Raw genomic sequence first — 18856 nt, forward strand, 5'->3', positions numbered from 1 at the left:
CAAAGGGATACTAAAGCTCCTCAACCAGCAATAGCACACCTGAAATGACCACACCAACCCCTCCAAAGGTTTTTAAGTCCAGTTGTATTTGACCTTTAATTAACACACACTTCTAGGCAACATCCTTATTTTGCTGCTCCCTTGAGTGGGTTTCCACTCTACAGGATTTGATGAATTTTGAACCTTGTTTCATCCTTTCTGAGAGTCTTCAAGGCATGAAAAGAACAGCATGTGGATTGCATTTAGATACTTTTTGTTCTTGGTGCCAATTTACCATTGCTTGGCCAGAAGAAATTGTTTAAAGGGCGATAAGGAAAAAAGTCCTAAAGCTTCCAGTCGCCTGACTAGAATTTAAGGCAGAACAGCAGCATCTCCAGGGCTATCCAGGGGTCTCCGGAATTAAATCACTGTTTGTGGATCTCAGTGGACCACATCATGAGCTGTTGCCTTTGCCAGAACCAAGTTAAGATTATAGAAATCCCTTAAATTAGGGCTACCTTTTAACAAGATGAGGCAACAAGTACCGACAATGTATTATCCTCCACTGCTGCCACTAGGAACTGATGATGAGCAGCCCTTAGCTTTGCAAAAACAAGTCCCATATCAAGTTGCTTGGAGATAGCCCTCCACAACTAAGCTAAGGCACCTCTTTAGGGCAACAAAGGGGGAAACAGAGTTGCCAACAAACCCAGTTTGGTGGAAAGGAGAGGACTATTTTGCAGTGGAACCAATCCTGCCACCTTCCCCACCAGCACTAATCCCTTCAACAAAAGCTGGAAGTAATAAAAGCTATTCAGGATGCAGTCTGGAACAAATCTACCACAGTGCTTTTTTCAGACAGTTAAAATATCTGTCAAGCTAAAAGGACACCAAACGCAGAGTGAATCTGCTATGCATGCCTTTTGCTTATAAATACACACAGGCAATGGTCAAACGCACATGTGTACATACGAGTGCCCTTCTCTCATGAGAACGAATTGCTCCTTACAGCTACCGAGCCACTTATAGCCTCCACTGCCTTCAAGGGCAGTTGTATTTTCTGGGCAGCCTTGAAAATGACACTAGAACTCCTCAATAGCCTCTGCTTGCATTGGAAAAACCTTGGTCTCCAAAAAGCAATATCTGCAACTGAGGCAAAGAAAAAAAAGCTTTAAGGAATACTTACCCTCGTAATGAAACAGCTCTAAAAAGGTTTGCTTTAAATATGCAGGAATGAGAATGCCAAGGTTCAGTTTCCTGTGGAAGGCACTACAGCCATTTCCTGCCTCATCACATCATAATTAACATGCCAGGACAGCTGGACTTTATCAGAATTGTTTCATCAAAAAGCAACAACCTTTGAAGACTATGGCCTTTTGTTTCCATCAGTAAAGGCATAACCGGGGCAATTTCCATTGCTTATCCTTAATGATCGCAGCTGTAATTTGTATGCAAATTATCAGTGAAATCGGTTTAGATCTGCAAAGCTCAAACCATGGTTCAGGGAACACTTAAAGCCTTCTTCTCTTACAGAGCAGCAACCAGGGGCTCTTGTAAGATCGTGGACTTCCCCAAGCTCTGCCTCACGGAAGCAGGAGAATGTGGCAAGGGGCATTTGAGCATTACACAACATTGCCTGCCCCATGGCATGTTCATGGTGGAACCTCTGGCTACCCCTGAACCCCTTATTTGCATTTCAATCTGTCTTGCAACACAGTGTCTTAAATGAGATGTGGCCTTCTGGACGCAATATAAAGTCAAGAAGAGGAGCACTGATGGGAAGGAACTCTTAGAAGATGCTAGATGCACAAACTTCAGTGGTTTGCAAACGCAACCACACCAAGTCCCACCCCTAACTTTCATACAGCTCCAATCTTGCCAAATCACAACCCTCTTTCAGCAACGCTGCTTTAATCCAACCGAGTTACTGTGATGCAACTTTTCATTGAAAGCAGACTACTTGCAGAGATGTGGTGCCACGCTTACTCTTCTGGTTCCAGCTTCTTCCCATGGAGCTCTCAGACATCAGGAGGAAGGCTGTGCTGCTCCCTGCACCCATCTGCAGCTTGCAAGAAGCCGCAGCAGTTTGTGGGCACCTTGTAAAAGGCAATCGCATGAGGATTTGTTTGTGCAACGCTTTGGTCGGGAGCAATCTGTCTTCTTGATGTTTCCCCCCTTCTGCACTGCAAGAGCTTGCACTCTTCCTGCCACCTGAAACGTTTGTGTGCTCGCATTCTAGAGGCATCTTTCAATTTGAGCAGGGAAAGTGTGACTGACCCCTGTGGAAGCACATGCCCCCATCCCCAGCAGACGGAAATCATCAGTGGCCTTTCACCAGCTCCTGAACCAAGATTGATTAACAGGAGCTTACAATGACACCTCGTAATACAAGACCGTCACTAGTGTTACACAAGACACCACTGCCCAGAGAAGTTGATGCTGCGCCAGTGTTCAAGGGCAGGTTGGATGGGGCTTGCATCAGTGTGGTCTAGTGGAAGGTGTCCATGCCCATGGCAAGGGGCTGGATGAGCTCTAAGGTCCCTTCCAACACCATTTTATAACTCTATGGACTATGACCACTTGGGTACTTCTCCCTGTTGCACAATCATCTTATAAAGCATAGCTGCCTTGAGATCAGGTCCTTTTCATTTTTGTCTCTTCCAAAAGGCATGTGTGCTCACAACGAATCTCCAAAGCATCATCACAGTATCAGAAGCACAATTGTCTTTGCTAACACACCGAAAACATTGCAAGTCCTTTTCTGACCAACAACCAAAAAAGCTCTAAAGTGATAACAGACATAGGGATGTCTCCTAAAGGAATTCCTACCCACGAGTCCTTTCCAGGGGAACACTATCATTGCCTAGGCTGGTGAGTTTTGCTTAGACAACTTCTTTACAAGCAGTGTCCCTTTCCCAAACTCGCCAATTATCTTTGCCACCGCATTCTTTGTCAGAGCAGCCTCCAGCTGCCTAATCTCAGGCCACTTCAAGCTGCCACCTGTGAATCAGACGGGGTTAATCACACTAACAGATGGCAGGGGCCAAACGGGCAGCTAACAACTTATATCATTTTAAATAGCATCTAATGTTTCACAGCTTCAGACCAGGGGCAGTAGTATACAACAGGAACTAACGAGGGGAGCTCAAGCCAGGCTTGTACTTTATCATACTTCAAGCATACAGTATAGCTGCCAGTTACTAATCAGGCTGACGAGGCAAACATACTACCTGGCTACTGTGTTTTGGTCACTAGCTGACATCTCCCATGAAGGATTTCTGTGTTCTGCATGCTATTGACTTTACAAAGCACAAGCGATAGCAAGCTACCAGTCACTGAGGGGATTTTGCAGCAGCACATAGGGGCATAAGGAACCAATATGAATTTTACCTTCCTTTTTTTCTCCTTAGCAACTGTTCTATTAGAGCCTATTAATAGCTTCCCAAATTCTCCAAAGGGACTGAAGTTTAACATTCAGATAGGTTTAAGACTCTTTTAGCCCATTTTCATCACACATAAGTAACACAAAATGTGGGTTTAGTGCTGGATTGCTTTCAATGCCACAAACCTTCAGGTTGTTTGCAGACAAAAGAACCTCATTGTCCTCCAAACTCATTCTCCCAGGGGAGATTTCTGCCGAGATTAAGGATTGAAGGATTTGCCTCATTACAACTTAATTTTTAAAGTTTCCATACCACCTTTTAACAAAGTGAGCCGGATCTTTGGTTCTTCTGTTACATTTCAGCTTAGGTTCAGGGGAAGTTAGTTCATCTGCGAGAGTCTAAACCAGACAAAGACTGAACTTCAGTTCAGGAAGAAAGGAAACCGCAGTAATGCTAGCAAGAAAGGAGACAGAAAGTACAGACCAGTAAAGTTTAGGAGAATATTAGTTTATTTCTTTTTCTTTCCAAGATATGAAACTATGTGAAACAGAAAACGGAGGAGGACAAAGAAACCGCTATTCGACAGCCCATGCAGTGAACAATCAAGAAGCTCTGAAGGCAGGAGTGCGAAAGACGGGACATTATTTTCCACGTGGATCTTGCTAGCGACTTCTGGCAGTTGGCTGTTACTTACTCATCTGGTTGCTGTCATTCACAAAGTCCTCGGACCCATCGTTGTCGTCTTCATCGTCCCCAGAGGAAAGAGCATCTGCACATTAAAAATAATCAAGTCTTTAAACCAGCCTATTTTTGTTTTTTACAGACAAATAAATATGCTACATCTTAAGATTATCTATCAGGAGAACAGATGTTACATTGTGCAGAAGCTACAGAGACAAAGAAAATCCAGCCACAAAATGTGTGTTATTCTTCTAAAATTCTAACAAAACTAGCTAATAATCCTGAAATGCTGCAAAGTTTCCATAGGGATCTTGCTGACTCCAAAAATCTCTTTCTACTTCTAATTCTTATGTTTCTTAAAGACATTCAGTTGAACAGAACTAAGGGTCTCCAGAATTATTTATCCTTAAAGGATGGTAGGACACCCTTTTTCCTCTTCTGACTGGGGGGTGGGAGGGGGGAACCTTGTATTCATTCTACTGGCATTATCATCATCATAACTCTGTATAATTTGATTGTGTCATAGTGGCATAAAACAGAGAGCTATTCAGCACATTTTGATCATAGATTTGTGGAAAGGTTTGGGTTGGAAAGCACCTTAAAGATCATCTAGTTCCAACACCCCCATTATAGATCCTGTGAAATAAAAGGAGTATATACAGAGTCTATCTCATGGTCAGGACAAGGATAAAAATACCTAAATAAACTGCAGAATGCAGCTCAACTTGCTGTGCCCAAGTGGGCTATTTTCCCATTATAGCATAATGTGTCTTTATATCTCATTTTACAGCATCTACATGCAAAAAACCTATGTTTAACTCACTCACCTGTAACATTTACAATGAAGTACAGAGTATCACTGTCTAGGGTCCTAACAGCAGTGCAAGCATAGAGGCCCGAATCTCTGGGTGTAGCATCCTTAATTTGTAAGTACTCCCCAATAATCACTGTCCTATTGTCGGGCCCCAGAGGGACCCCATCCTTAGTCCAACTGATCATGACGGCGTCTCTCAATTGACAGCGCAACTCAAGCGGCTCTCCTGGAAGTGCCGAGTATACATCTGGCTGAGAGATTTGGTATTTGGTTGGCGGCTCTGCGAAGGTGGGAGGAAAGGAGGAAAAGAAGAGAAAGGAAAGGAGAGAATTTCCAACACAAGTCAGTGAAGGCCCTTTTCATCCACAGAAATCATGTTATGTTAAACAAAAAGGTTTCATCCAAATCAGCCCAGCAATCTGCCTTGTAAAACTGAACCACTCACAGGTATGGAACAGGCTTCATTGTCAAGAAGTTAACCACAAACAAAGCTCATTCCCTTTTCATCAGTGCCTCGACATGTGCCTTGTCCCGAGTGCCACACAAAGGCGCAATCCTTGTCACTAGCCACTGTGAGCAACTCTAGGGAGATGAGTGCTGCTGAACCTGGGGCTTTGAGGAATTGGTAGGAGGGAGGAGGAGGTCAAGAAGCAAATTCAGGTTTGTCTCTTAGCATTTGGGTCTGTGATTCAAATTAAAACTTAACCTTTCCCCATCTGATTTATAAGTTTCTTGTTTTCTTTTTCAACCTAAAGAGAGCTGTGTTGGAAGAAAAGAATGTCCAGCCCCCTGCCCCCCCACTAACCTAATAAACATAATTTCCTATACACAGCATATATGATTCCCTTTATTATTCCCTGTAGCCTTCCCAAAGTCTCTACTTTTGCCTTCTACAGCTCTGTTCCCAGTGACAGCAACTTTCTCCTTTAATTCATGCTTCATTTCTTATTTCACATCCTCTCTTGAACAGAATACAGCCGAAATCCAGGAACACAGGCAAAGCTTTCAATGTCACAGTGTACACAGAAGTTCAGAACAAAATGGCTCATCCACCAGTTCCCTTTTGTAACCGAATAACAAGAAGAATGTCAAACCACAGTCTTTTTCCAAAAAAAAACACTATCCTTGGAAAACTACATCTGCCTATAATTACTAGAACTTTATCACCCCTTTTTCCAAGGCTGGCTTTCAGCAGGAGGGAAGGAACCACATCCCCAGACACTCGGGACCATCTCTGCAGCGGGATGCTCCAGATATAGGGATTGCTGTTGTAACTGGTTTCTCCCTACAACCACAGCATCCCCCTCCCACGATCCTCTGGGCCTCGCCAAGGAACAGTAAATAGAGGAAAGAAGCATGAAACCATCTTCTGTTTGCTCCTGAGAAGGGTCACATCGCACAGACAGTGGCTCACCAGCACACGTCCTTCTTCCCATGCAGGCACCACTGTGTGCATATATAAACATACACACCACTTTCTGTTTGTCTGGGAGTCTGAGGGAGTATTAAAGTAGGTGACTCTTCAGTGCAAACCCTTGAGTCTAAGAACACTGAAACCCTGAAAGCTGTGTGCCCTGTTCTTAGGGCATGGCGTTGGTCATCTCTTGTATCACGCTTCCAACAGAGAATTCCAAAACAAGCATCACATCCTGAGCTAGCCTATGGACATGAGTCCTGGAAATGCTGAAGCTGTCAGTAGATCAGTTTTGAGTAGCCCTGTAAGGAGCAGGGAAGTTGGACTCAATCATCCCTATGGGTCCCTTCCAACTTGAGATAGCCGGTGATTCTATAAGTACCAGAAGTGGCCACCTCAATGGGACACTCATGCATTTAAATATTGGATTAAACTGACATGCTTGAATGTGCCAGATTTCTTCTCCCACTCATCCTGGAATTATGTCATTTCAAGGAGTTCAGTGGGAGTTTGACTGAGTGAAAACAGATCCAGGGATGTGCCCTTGTAAAAAAAAGCAGCTTCTCCTTTTTCTCTAGGGAAAACATGCTTTCTTAAACAGATTTGACATATGCATCACACCAAGATGGTGACCAGAAGAAGTACATAAAACCATCTAAACAGGACCAATTATGGAGATCATAAAGATTCTTGGATTTAGGTTTTATAAGAAGGTCTCTAAACTTTCAAGCATGCAAAATTCCATCTGAAAGTCTAGGACAAGCTCCAATACAGCTTTACACTCCTTATAAACTATTTCAGTCTTGCTGACACAGTCACAAAGCCACAGATCTGCAATGCAGGTGCTTGAATGAGTACTACAGTGTGCTGTCAGGAACCTCATTTCCAGGAGCATGGGTTCCTTTCTACATGTATTTTGTACCAGTAATGAGTATAGTTGAGTCTGCTTGAGATTTTACTTTAAATTAAGATTCCTCTGTCAAATTAAAACAAAAAGGAAGAAAGAAGGGAGCTGAAGCCAACCAATTAAATTACTTTGAAGTTCTTAAGACTCTTTGTAACGCTCTACCTGCAAAGCAAATGTCTTTAAAGGAGTTTACCCTGTGCCAACAATGCCCTGAAGTCTGCAAATGTCTTTGTTTAAGCTTTGTAAAACCCCACCATGGGTGAACATAACTCAACACCCCTTTAAGTGCATTAGAGGCTTTTGCCAAAGAGGGCCAGGAATCACAGGATGCTCACATAGGTTGCTGCATCCTCCTGGGCAAATCTGTTGTTCATATACAATTAGAAGGTAATTTTCTACCTCCCATCCTTGATTTCCACCTCTTTCAAAACTCCTATCCCCAAATGTACAATGAGTCTTTCAAACAAATGGAAATCCCAACTCAAGAGCAGTAATTTAGTTCAAAATTGCAAAGAAAAATGTCTTTTTCCACAGAAAATTACTAGTATACTGAAGTTTCCAATAGGTATTAGCATTTGGTAAATATTATCCTCCATTTCTTTCTCTCTGGAGTATTAGGGAAGACACAGCAAAGTGTTGTCATGAAATAATGAAGTCATGTTTGGAAATAGTGAGTTATTTCAGGTAAGCCTTTGTGTTGCCAAAGTAGAATGTAGCAGCACTTAAGACTGTCACTTTTTATAATGTTTGCCTATAAACTCTTTCCAGTGTGGGTTTGAAATGGTGCCCAAAAGCAAACAGAGAACAGGTGGGATTCGGAGGCATGAGTCCGCCCATCAGCTTCAATGCAAAAATCAACCAGTCTAAACTGTTAAAACACTCCCAGCAGCACATAAACAACCTATGTGCAAAGTTAATTCTCATTCCAGGACACTGCACAAGTGTTTTTACACTGGTCAGAAAACAGGGGACAAGTTTTGAATGTGCAGCTGTAGCATCAAGTCTATGGCTTCCCTAAGGCTGACATTAGGATTCTTTTCCTTACATCCACATCTTTTGCGCATAACAGGGAAATAATGCTGCAAGTTTTTCTTGGCTCTCATTTGCATCCACCCTCCAGTGCTCTCAGCAGCAGCATCCCAAGTTTTCCCCTAGTGAAAATAGCTAAATGGGAGAAGGAACAGATAGCTCTGAAGAGCCTACAGCACAAAGCAAGGCTTGATGACCTAGTATCAAACACATGCTCCCCCAGCCTCTCCAAAGCTTTGCCTTGAAACTGCATCCTTCAGTCATCACCACAAGCCTGTAAAGGAGCCCTCCCTGGGAGAGTTCTACAGAGCTGTGGGAAGGCAGCATGAGATTCATAGAGTGCTGGCATGATTGGGGTTGGAAGGGACCTTAAAGCTCATCCAGCTCCAACCCCTGCCACAGGCAGGGACATCTTCCACTGGAGCAGCTGCTCCAAGCCCCTGTGTCCAACCTGGCCTTGAACACTGCCAGGGATGGGGCAGCCACAGCTTCTCTGGGCACCCTGTGCCAGCGCCTCAGCACCCTCACAGGGAACAGCTTCTGCCTAAGAGCTCAGCTCAGTCTCCCCTGTTCTGGCAGGTTCAAGCCATTCCCCATGGCCTGTCCCTACAGGCCCTTGTCCCAAGCCCCTCTCCAGGTTTCCTGCAGCCCCTTTAGGCACTGGAGCTGCTCTCAGGTCTCCCCTTCAGGAGCTTCTCTTGTCCAGGGCTGCAAATCCTATAATTGTGGCATAGTTCCTACTGCAAAGGTGCATTCCCTGATGTGCACAGCACCTGCCTATCACCCCATCAAAAAGCAAACAAGCCACAAAGGCATGTGCAAAATTTCTGATGATGTTCTCAAAACACTGGGGGACAAGGGAGACCACATTGGTTCTGCTATTGTCCTCTCCCAGCTACATCCTTATTTGTAATAGCGATGCACAGTAATGTGTTTAACTTTATAGGTGGAGTTGTTGAACAATACCACCGTGGAAAACCAAGCTGCTCTTAAATAAACAAGATGTGAACGTTTTCTTTGCTGGCTCATACAGTCTCACAGCATGGTTTATGCCATCCAGCCATCAAATGGAGTAAATACTCTTTGTATAAAAGCCATGGCCACAATAGAGGACTGGGGACATTCTGAATGCTCTACTTCAGATTGTTATGAGATACGCAATTATATTCCAAATCTTGTTTCTGTTCAAGATTCAGTCACTGAAACGAGAGATTTATACTTCCTTAGGTTTTAAGTTATTACTATTTGTCTCCATTTATTAAAATGTTAACAAAGAGCTGCTTATCTCAAGGCTCAGGGCATTTAGTTACTTAGTTACAGAGCCAAATAATTAAACAATCAGCTAATAGCTAACCCCAGCAAAGATTCTCACACAACTCTCCGTAACCACAAAAGCCTCAGACCCCATCAAGCCACTTTCTCTTCAAAAGGCTTTAGTAAATAACTAAACACTCACCATAGCGTGCCCAGAAGGGTCAACAGACCTGACCTGTCAGGAATCCAAGAGGTTCATTGCAAAACTGAATGTCCCCCACAGGGAATGCCTGGCTGCCAACCACTACCACTCCTCCTGCTTCTCCTACCCTAGTCTCCTGTTTTTCCTGCCACCGAGGAAAATCGAGAAAGACCACACTGGATGAGCAACACGGAATGGGGATTCTGAAACAGAATAGCCATGGGCACCATGACTTTGGGAGTCAAACACAAGCCTTTATGCTCTCCCTGCAGGTAGCCTCTGCAGGATTGGGAAGCCCAGGTATCATCAGCCAGGCTTGCAACCCTCTCTCCTACCTCCCAGGTACAAACTGGTGGGCTTCTTCCTCAATTAATTTGGCAGGTTAACATTAGGAGTAGCTCAATGTCCACTTCTGATGATGGATAATAAACTCAAAAGAAATGGCTAGTAGTTTAAAAATGCAAGGAGTCATTCTTGGCCACGGTGACCATCACCCATGAGCCAACAGCAAACCAAAGCCACAAAGGCTAAGCATGTCTCCTTATACAAAGGGGGACAAAACATTATTGGCAATTCATCCATCTGCTTCTCCAAAGTCACTGGATTCCTGCTGGCTTATTTGTGCTGTGCTTCCGTCAGCTAGCTGCCAGCTATGCCCAGCTCTGCCTCCGCCAGGCATAATCAGGAAGCCTCTGTTCTGATAAAAACCTTTCCTTTCCAAATCACTACAGTTCCTTCTAGAACTGTAACACACACAAGTTAAAAAAATATATATATATATATATATATATATATATATATATATATATAAATATATAAAAATCCCTCATCACTGAGCATCACTCCAAAGAGCAGGAATTATTCTCCCTCCTCTACCATATAATGATGTGATGAAAAAGATTTAAGCCTTATAATAAACTTCATCAAACACAAAGCGTCAAAGGGATATGCATGATAGTTACAAACACTATTATGTGGCAGATTCTAAGTCTTTACAAGGCTTAAAACAAGCTCCCAAGCTGCTCTATTTGAAAGCAGTGACTCCATAAACCATTAAGCACTAAACTGTATGAAATAAATTGAGATATTTTTTTCCTGGCATCTTTTTTAACCCTGTTATCCTTATTCTATAGAGGCCCAGTCATCTGATGGGTGCAAGAGACAAAACCAGAGGAACAGGAAGAATCCTTCTCTGGAAGCAAACATCTGCAAAACAAAGTGTTGCCACATACATTCCCAAGACTCCAGAACAAAGTATGAAGCTTCCAGCCACACCAACCTGCTAAAGCGTGGACCTCCAACATCATGTCAACTCCTATTGAGTGTTACATATACTAAGATCATTAAAAAGAAGTGAATCTCCTCCAATTGAAACACTTGCCAATGTCATCATGGGTAAGGGAAAATGTTACACTGCACTAACTTGTTTTCGTAAGCTTTAAAGACTTAGAAAAATAAATAATTCTGGTGAGCAGGCAACGAGTTTCACCACTTGCAGGACCCCCTGGCCAAGGAAAAAAGCTCTGCATATGCACCTAAAAGTCATCCCATGTGATTACATCTATCTGCCTTGTGTAATGCTCTTTGGCAGATGAGCAATTACAGAACTGCAACTCCTTGAGGTAACTACCCCCAGGCAGCATTTAGTCCTGGTTACAGACACAAGGAAGAAGTCGGCTGAAGAGAGTGGTGGGAACAAACCTTGGAAGTCCCCTGCTACGTTGGTGTGTTGGCTGGTATGTGGTGAGTTGGGTACCCACCCCATGTCTGCAGTGTGGCTTTAATGGCAAAGGCATCTGGGTTGATGCATCTCACCCGGTAGTTAAAGGAAGACTCCTTCTCAAAGAAGGAGAAATTGTACTTGTCCAGGCTTCATACAGAGATTAAAAATTCCTACAGCTTGCAGCCTGCTTGCTCCTACCTGTCTTTATAGCTGTGATTGTTGAGTTATGGCTGCACAACCACGCAATATGTGTCAAAAATGCCAAGTATCACATGCTCCTGGGCTTGGCCGTGTGCTTTGTGCTTTTGGAAGCTAAGCCAGGGAAGACTCGGAGCATGCCAAGTGCAAAGTAAACAGCAGAGACCAGCAAGGCCACCTCCTGCTGCTGGGAACTGCCCTGCAATTTCTTCCTGTTTGTCCCCATTCTTCACAGCCTGCTCCTTACAGGATGAAGACTTTTTATACAACAGTCACCATAGGATTTATCTCCAGACTTGGGACAGAACAAGAAAGAGGAGAGCATCAGTATGCCTTCTGCTCAAAGACCTGGTAACCAAGGAGGGAGAAAACACCCACAACCTTGAGCAGATACAATAAACCCCCTAAAACTATTGTGCTGCTTTTTATGTCATCATATGATGAGAAGCTACTGGCCACCTTCAGGTTTGAATCTTTAGTTGCAAGCACCATATCCGGACCACTTTTGCTCAAGCCATAAGCTCCCCTAGCTGCCTAAATTAACAGAGCGGTAGTCTCTGTGCTCAGTGTACTGGGGAGTACAATATAAACCTCACACACATGTAATGCAATCTCAAAAATAATTAACTACTCTTCAAACTCATTCCAGAAGAGGCTTCTCATGTAATCTATTATACAATGCAAAGGGGAAATGTATCAGCTTCGCCAGAACCTCGGATGAAAAGCTGGGAAAAAATTAACCTTCTCTCCCTAAAACGCAGAATCCAAGACGAGGATCATTTTCTAATTATTTCTACTTTCAGCCTCACATCAAACCTTCCTGTCTCTGTTCTGCACATAACTAAGTGACAGAGCAATTTAAGCAACTCCCATTGTCCACTGAGCATTAAGTTCTGCTTGGGAAAGGCTCTGTATAAGATACACAGCCTTGGGGGAAAGGTATGAGCGCGTTTAGTCGCAAAGGCCTTTTTCTTGGGTTTAATATTTTCTTGCATCTTTTCCAATCTGTAGCTTTTTTTCAGGTTCTTTATTTGCATTTCAAGAGCAACATAAAAACAGAAGAGAACATAACACAAATCCAAACACAAAAATACAACCTACTTCTTCCAGGTTTGCCGAAGGCCATGCTCGGGACTATTGCAATTCAACATGCAAAAGACATAAATTACAACCATGAGGTTAAAAATTGCCCAATTTCATGTTCAAGTGTTAGTTCTGGATGCAGAGAACATTTATTCAGATTCCCTATAAGCAAGTCAGCAGTTGTTTCTTTTGTACACGGTCCCATTTTTACTTGACTATACAAATCCTCTTAATTTTAGCAGCTCATCTGGAAGTCTCATCTTGCCTATTCCCCTGAAATTTATCTTCCCCTCTCTTCCTAAAGTGGGATCAGAAAAAAAGCCACTGGAAACAATACCCCAAAACAGCCCCTCAGCACTTTTGAAAGCGTTTGCCACAACACGCATAAACCATAGGATACTCTCCAAGTACTTTGGTTTCGAGGCATGCCACGTTCCCCTTTCACAATATTTAGTCAAAAGGTATAGGAGCTAACTCAATTCCAGCCCAACACAGAGAATAATCACCAGTGGTACCTTGGGACAAGGCAGGAGCAGCAGAACAAGCCCTGAAGTTAGAAGCCAGGCTGGCTATCTGCACTTCCAGGTGGGACACAACCATTTACATGGCAAGGGTTATTTTTAACTTGCAGACACCTCCATCAACTCCTTGCTGTAGCAGTGGCTCCTGGGCACTTTGCCATGCTGATGGAAGATGGTTCAAATGCTTTTGAGTTGTTAGAAGGGCTATTACTGAGTAGTGGTGCAGGTTTCTTAAGGAGCCTCCGTGTTAATCTGCGTGTCTGAAATACCCTGGTGAGCAAACAGTATTGGATAAATCTGGGTACTTCAGAGCTGTAATATCTGAACCGGATTATTATTCTTTAATATATTTAATAGAACAAAGCTAAAGAACTGCTCGGAATTCCAGCTGGGGTTTTGAAATGACTTTTAAGAACTGTTGGGTGACATTCAGCATTATAAACCATATTACTTTCCCTGAAACAAATTAAACATTGCAACACAGAGACACTGAGCAGGGCGCTTTATGAACTTGCAAAAGCCAGTCTCACAGCAGCACCTTCTCTGCAAGCAGGTCCTGCCAGCAGCAAACCTACCACACAGCCCATCCTTAGGAGCATCACGAATCTGATGTAGTTTTTCTACACCACAACTTCTTATAAAGCTTAAAAACTCAGCTGAGCATGGTGCTCGGATCATATTCTGTCCCATCCAACCCCATTTTAACCTCCTACAGAGTTGTCCTGCTCAGTGCAGACTGCTGAGGCATGCCCAGCTACCGTAGCCAACTCCAAACCCTGCTCAAACAGCCACAAATCCTCTGGGAGAAAGGCTGAGGTGGTAACTACCACGTCCCAAAACTCCCTTCAAAATAGAAACTCATGAAAAACTAGAAGGAAATACATACATAGATATATATATATATACACACAGTCAAAATATGGGTTTCCTCCTCCCCAACCAGCTTCTCACCCTCCTTTTTCTCCCTTCCAGCACATTGCCCTTTCCAATAAACCCTCACAAATGCAAGGTCGGTACAAGAGAATTCTCCCCTCCTCTCAGTTCTCATGGCTTGTCAACTTAAGGCTCTGTGCGGGGTTGCTCCACATCAGTCTGTGTCCCAGCCCCATGAGCCAGCTCTTTTGCGGGGGAGGAAAAGCAATAATTACACACAACTTGCAACGGCATGTGAGGAAGGGAAGGAAAGTAGGTCAGATCTCAACTGCTCAGTGTCGCTGAGGTTCACCAAATGCTTTCACTTACAGTCATTTTGGAAATACAATTAAAATAATAATAGCATGGCAAGAGAAGGAAGCGGCACAGTAGGATTCAGCTAGCGCTTAGTTTGCCTTTCTGTCCCTCTCCTTGATATGGATAATGACATCTATGTGGTGACAAGCAGCAGAAAGACCTGAACCAGCAGAAAGTGAAGCCTGTGAGACACCTCTATATCAGGTGCTGACTACTCTGATACTCAGAAGTAGGTCCAGAAAAAACCAATCCCCAAAAAGGTGTTGTTGTTTTAAAAGTAAAGGGAAAACATGCTAAGAAAAACAGGCAGACACAATAATTAAGGTGGAAATGGATAACCTGGAGATGTACATAATTGGGATATGAATTATAAACTGAAATATCTCATTTTGCAACCATCCACATCGAGGGGCACAATCGCCAAGGAGTAAATGCAGACACAGTTTCGGTGACGTCCTCTGCTCCGACTGAAACCCAAAAAGCCAAACTTCCAGAAACAGCTCGGCGCTCCCAGCGCACGTTTCGTAATTATAACAGGAGCTGTTGGCTGCTGCACTCTTGCAAATCTGGTCTTTATTTAAGATTTGCCTGTATTCAAAGCAGCTTCTCTTTCAACCAGCTTAAGAGACACTTTAGTGCCTGGTACTGCAAGACAGCACCTCTGATTTTGGGGACACATTGTGCCAAATTCCACCCCCCCCCCTAAAACCATACTACAGACACACAGCGCAATGTGCTGAGCTGAAATTCAAAGGTCTCAATTTCAGACTGGTTCCCAGTTTGCTGTACGAATCATTTTATCCTGGCAGGCTCCATGCTAAAGCACTGCCCAGTTTCCCACAGCCACCACAAACACAAATCAGTGCATCCTGACTGACACTGCAGAAGATGCTCCCTCCTGACCCACTGATGGATGGAGAATCCTCAACCAGGGAACCAAACCCTCAGCCACACTGGTGCAAAACTCCAGACTCCATCATTTCAGACATGCTTTGGGTTCCTGACGTCTTTTTCAGCATGAATTTTGTGCTTCTTAAACCACACTGTAATACATTTTCTCTTCTAGTGAAACCAGGCGCACTATTACAAATAGACAAGATGTAACTTGCCTAAGCAGGTGATGGTTCTTTTAAAAACATGGATTTATATTGCTAAGGAGTTCTGCTTCGAAGAAAGTCTCTGCTTTTGCTAAAGTTTCAACCTTGTGGACTCACAAAATATGTAACACTTTAAAAATATGACACTTCCAATGAGGAATTTCTTAATGATAGAAGGGAAAGTTAAATCCTTTTCTTGCATCCCCATCTGTTCCTGAAGTAAATATTCACTCAAAGAAAATACTAAGCTTTGACTGTATGTATTCAAAGCCAAGTGATATTTCTACTGAAGCTGGGAAGTTGCACATAGAAATATGCTCATTAAGAGCTATGCTATGGTTATTATTAAAACACCACAATAGTCCCTCCTCTCTCAAATACACAGCCCTGAAGAACTGGAAATGTCAGCATTTTCACTGGGAATTCTGCTTCAAAGGTAACTTGAAAACTTGTAACTTGCCTGTAAAATATGTTACTATGGCCTGAAGTTTGGTGCAAGTTCCCTGCCAAGGAAGAGTTATTTTCAAGTTAGAAAACTACACATGCATTGGAGCTGGTCACTGGGTTGGGGTTTTATCTATGCAAGTGGTTTAAAAAGAAAGCAAAAACAGCAGATAAGTCCCAAATGTGCAATTATTTGTGCTACTTTGCAAAATACTTGCCATGCTGACACATTACCAGCTCCCAGTGTCTCACCAGCACAGCCTGTAAATAACAACCCTACCCATGCCCAATTAGTCTGCAGCTCAAGACCATGCCCCTGCTAAAGGGCTGCGGATTTTCAATGCAGAATGGGCACATTAAGACTGATTTAATCTGGCTGTCTGTACAGCTCCCAAGAATCTCAGCTAGCAATTCCTGTACCAGGCCAAATAACTTACTGAACCAGATCCCCGAAAGGGCATCCAACCCTCACCCGAAGCTGTGGGGATGTCACATTCCTCCATAATAGGCTGTGATAATTGCCTTAAATAAACCCAAAACCTAAACTCTGATTTAACTAATCAGTTTGAACTGTTACTCAGAACTTGCAGATATCAAAGCCTCTGTTCTTGTAAAAAAGACCCCAAAACACCAATAATAAGGGAACCCTGGGTGAACTTTTTGCTTTATTTCTCCAACCAAATTGGAAGAACATCCTGATGCTTCACCACCATCCGAGGAAGTTGACCACCATGTGGAGTCCCTCACAGCAGTGTGGCATCAGCATGGAGAGGACCCATGAAGGCAACCCAGAATGGGGAACACACTACTCCACATAGGAGAGGGGACATCCCACCACTGGTATCTGCTGTATCCCGGCCCTGCCCACTGCCTGGGAGCCCTAGAAGAACCTCACAAGACCCCATATCCTGACCCAGGCATGTTGCAGTGGCTAACAAAGGATGTCCAAGTGGACTGAGCTAACCACTGTGACCACAGGTGATGCTAACCTTTAAGCACTGCCCTCAGTTTTACAAAAGCAAAGGTAAATTGCCCATATTATGCAGCAGTTTTACAAAAAACAAAGGTATAGTGCTCATATTATGCAACATTGTTATCAAAATTAAGGTTATATTGCTCCTATATGCAACATTGACACCAAAAGTAACATTATAGATCACACACTATTCGATGTATTTACCAAAATTAAGGTATTGCTTTGGATACTGCACTGAATGTGTTTATGTTTTTGTGTTGTTTTGTGCCAGCAAATAGCTGTGACCAAGTTAAAATCCAAATGACAACTGGTTACTCACTTCATAGCCCACCATAAGCACACACACCACCCCTTAAAGGTCTCTCTCCTTCACTTGCTGCTCCAAGGAACCTCCCAGACACACATTTAAGGCTGTTTTGACCTGCTGTGTTTTTCTCAGGACACAGAATTAGGCTATCCCTCGTGGAAAGCTTAAATTAGTCCTTTGAAATTTGACCTAAATTGAAAGAACTGAAACACATTGCTACTGCGCGCCAAGCGAGGGCTCCGAATGGGTGCTCCAAGGACAGCATCGAGGCATTGCACATGGGGAAGGGGACTAAATTAACTACCCAGCAGAACGATAACACACAGCTTGGGTAAGGCAAGGTCAAGGGAGAGCTTGCTATTTATCAAATATATGTCTAAACTAATTATTCAGTTCACAAAGTAACCCTTCAACCTATGTGTGCGGTCAGAGCCCTTTTGAAATGTTGGCTATCATCAAAGGCCTTCATAGCCCGGGTACACAGAAAGAGAATGGCTCCTTTGTACACACTGGGGTAGGCTTATTTCCAAATATTTAAAAGCAGAAAGGCTTTACACTCCCTAGGATAAAAAACACTGATGTAAACACTTGATGTGAGATATAATTTGATAGTTGACAGCCCTCAAACTAACTCCTACAGGTCCTGTTTCTTCTCACAGTGCTCAATAGCCTCTGATCTTAGCTTAGGGAAGAAAGCACCACAACCAGTAACACTCAGAATCCAGTTTGAGTGGTGAGCAGCCACGATATCAACATTGATGTCATAATTTACAATGGCTCAAGACACCATTTTCAGAGTAAATATTGAGTAAATGACTGCAGTAATATCTAATGGGCACAGATGAGATTCAGAGCTCAATGAACCCAGCATTTTATAAAAGCACCTGAAAGAAGCGTGCCACCAAAGAGATTGGTTGACTGCAGATAACCAAAAGCAAAGAACCTTGACACATGACATCTTGCCCATAACCTGCACATATCCATGCAGTTAATTACCCTATTAGATAAATACTGCTTGTACTAACAGTACATGCTTAACCAGCTACTCTGAAGGCTGTAAATACCACTACAGTTAAGTTTAGCTAAGAGACAAGAGCATATTCTCTATTGCAATCAAAGGAACAAAAGCCACAATCTCAATTCCTCTGAATCTTCCGTACAGCTCTGTGAGTATTGAGTCACTAAAGCAATAAATAATAAATAATAATGAAAAGCACCTCATCAAAAAGAAAAAAGAGACAAAATTTAGGGCATGTCCATGAAGGAAGACTAAAAAACAGATCAACATGTGTCACCAAAGGTCGTGGCCCTGCCGACCTTCTCAGCTGGTATGAAATGTCATAGCTCTCATGACTGCACACTCAGCAGCCCTACTGAAAACCTGCATTACTGGAGCACCTGACCCCCCAGATTAGCTCTTGCCAAAACATTTGGCATTTACTAAATTAAAAAATAAGTCTGCTTGGGTTTTGAAAAGGTTTTTGGAAGGGTTTTTTGTTTGGTTTGGGTTTGGAAAGCTTGTGGGTGGCAGTGATGGAACCCAGAGAAGGTGATTGCGTAAAAACATAGGGTTTAACGAAGTACATAAAGGAGGTTTTATTTCCCCAATCTCAG

At 43.1% G+C, this 18856-nt stretch overlaps 1 protein-coding gene across 1 annotated transcript in view; it reads right to left on the reverse strand.

The window, feature by feature from the left end:
- Nucleotides 1-18856, reverse strand: part of FGFR2 (fibroblast growth factor receptor 2) — a 71473-nt gene that overhangs the window by 45982 nt on the left and 6635 nt on the right. Inside the window, 3 exon segments of the mRNA XM_034061358.1 lie at nucleotides 2879-2979; nucleotides 4051-4131; nucleotides 4871-5137. Of these exon segments, the coding sequence (XP_033917249.1) occupies nucleotides 2879-2979; nucleotides 4051-4131; nucleotides 4871-5137 (449 nt within the window).

The sequence above is a fragment of the Melopsittacus undulatus genome, chromosome 4 (assembly GCF_012275295.1).
Source record: "Melopsittacus undulatus isolate bMelUnd1 chromosome 4, bMelUnd1.mat.Z, whole genome shotgun sequence".
In the NCBI taxonomy this organism is placed as follows: Eukaryota; Metazoa; Chordata; class Aves; order Psittaciformes; family Psittaculidae; genus Melopsittacus; species Melopsittacus undulatus.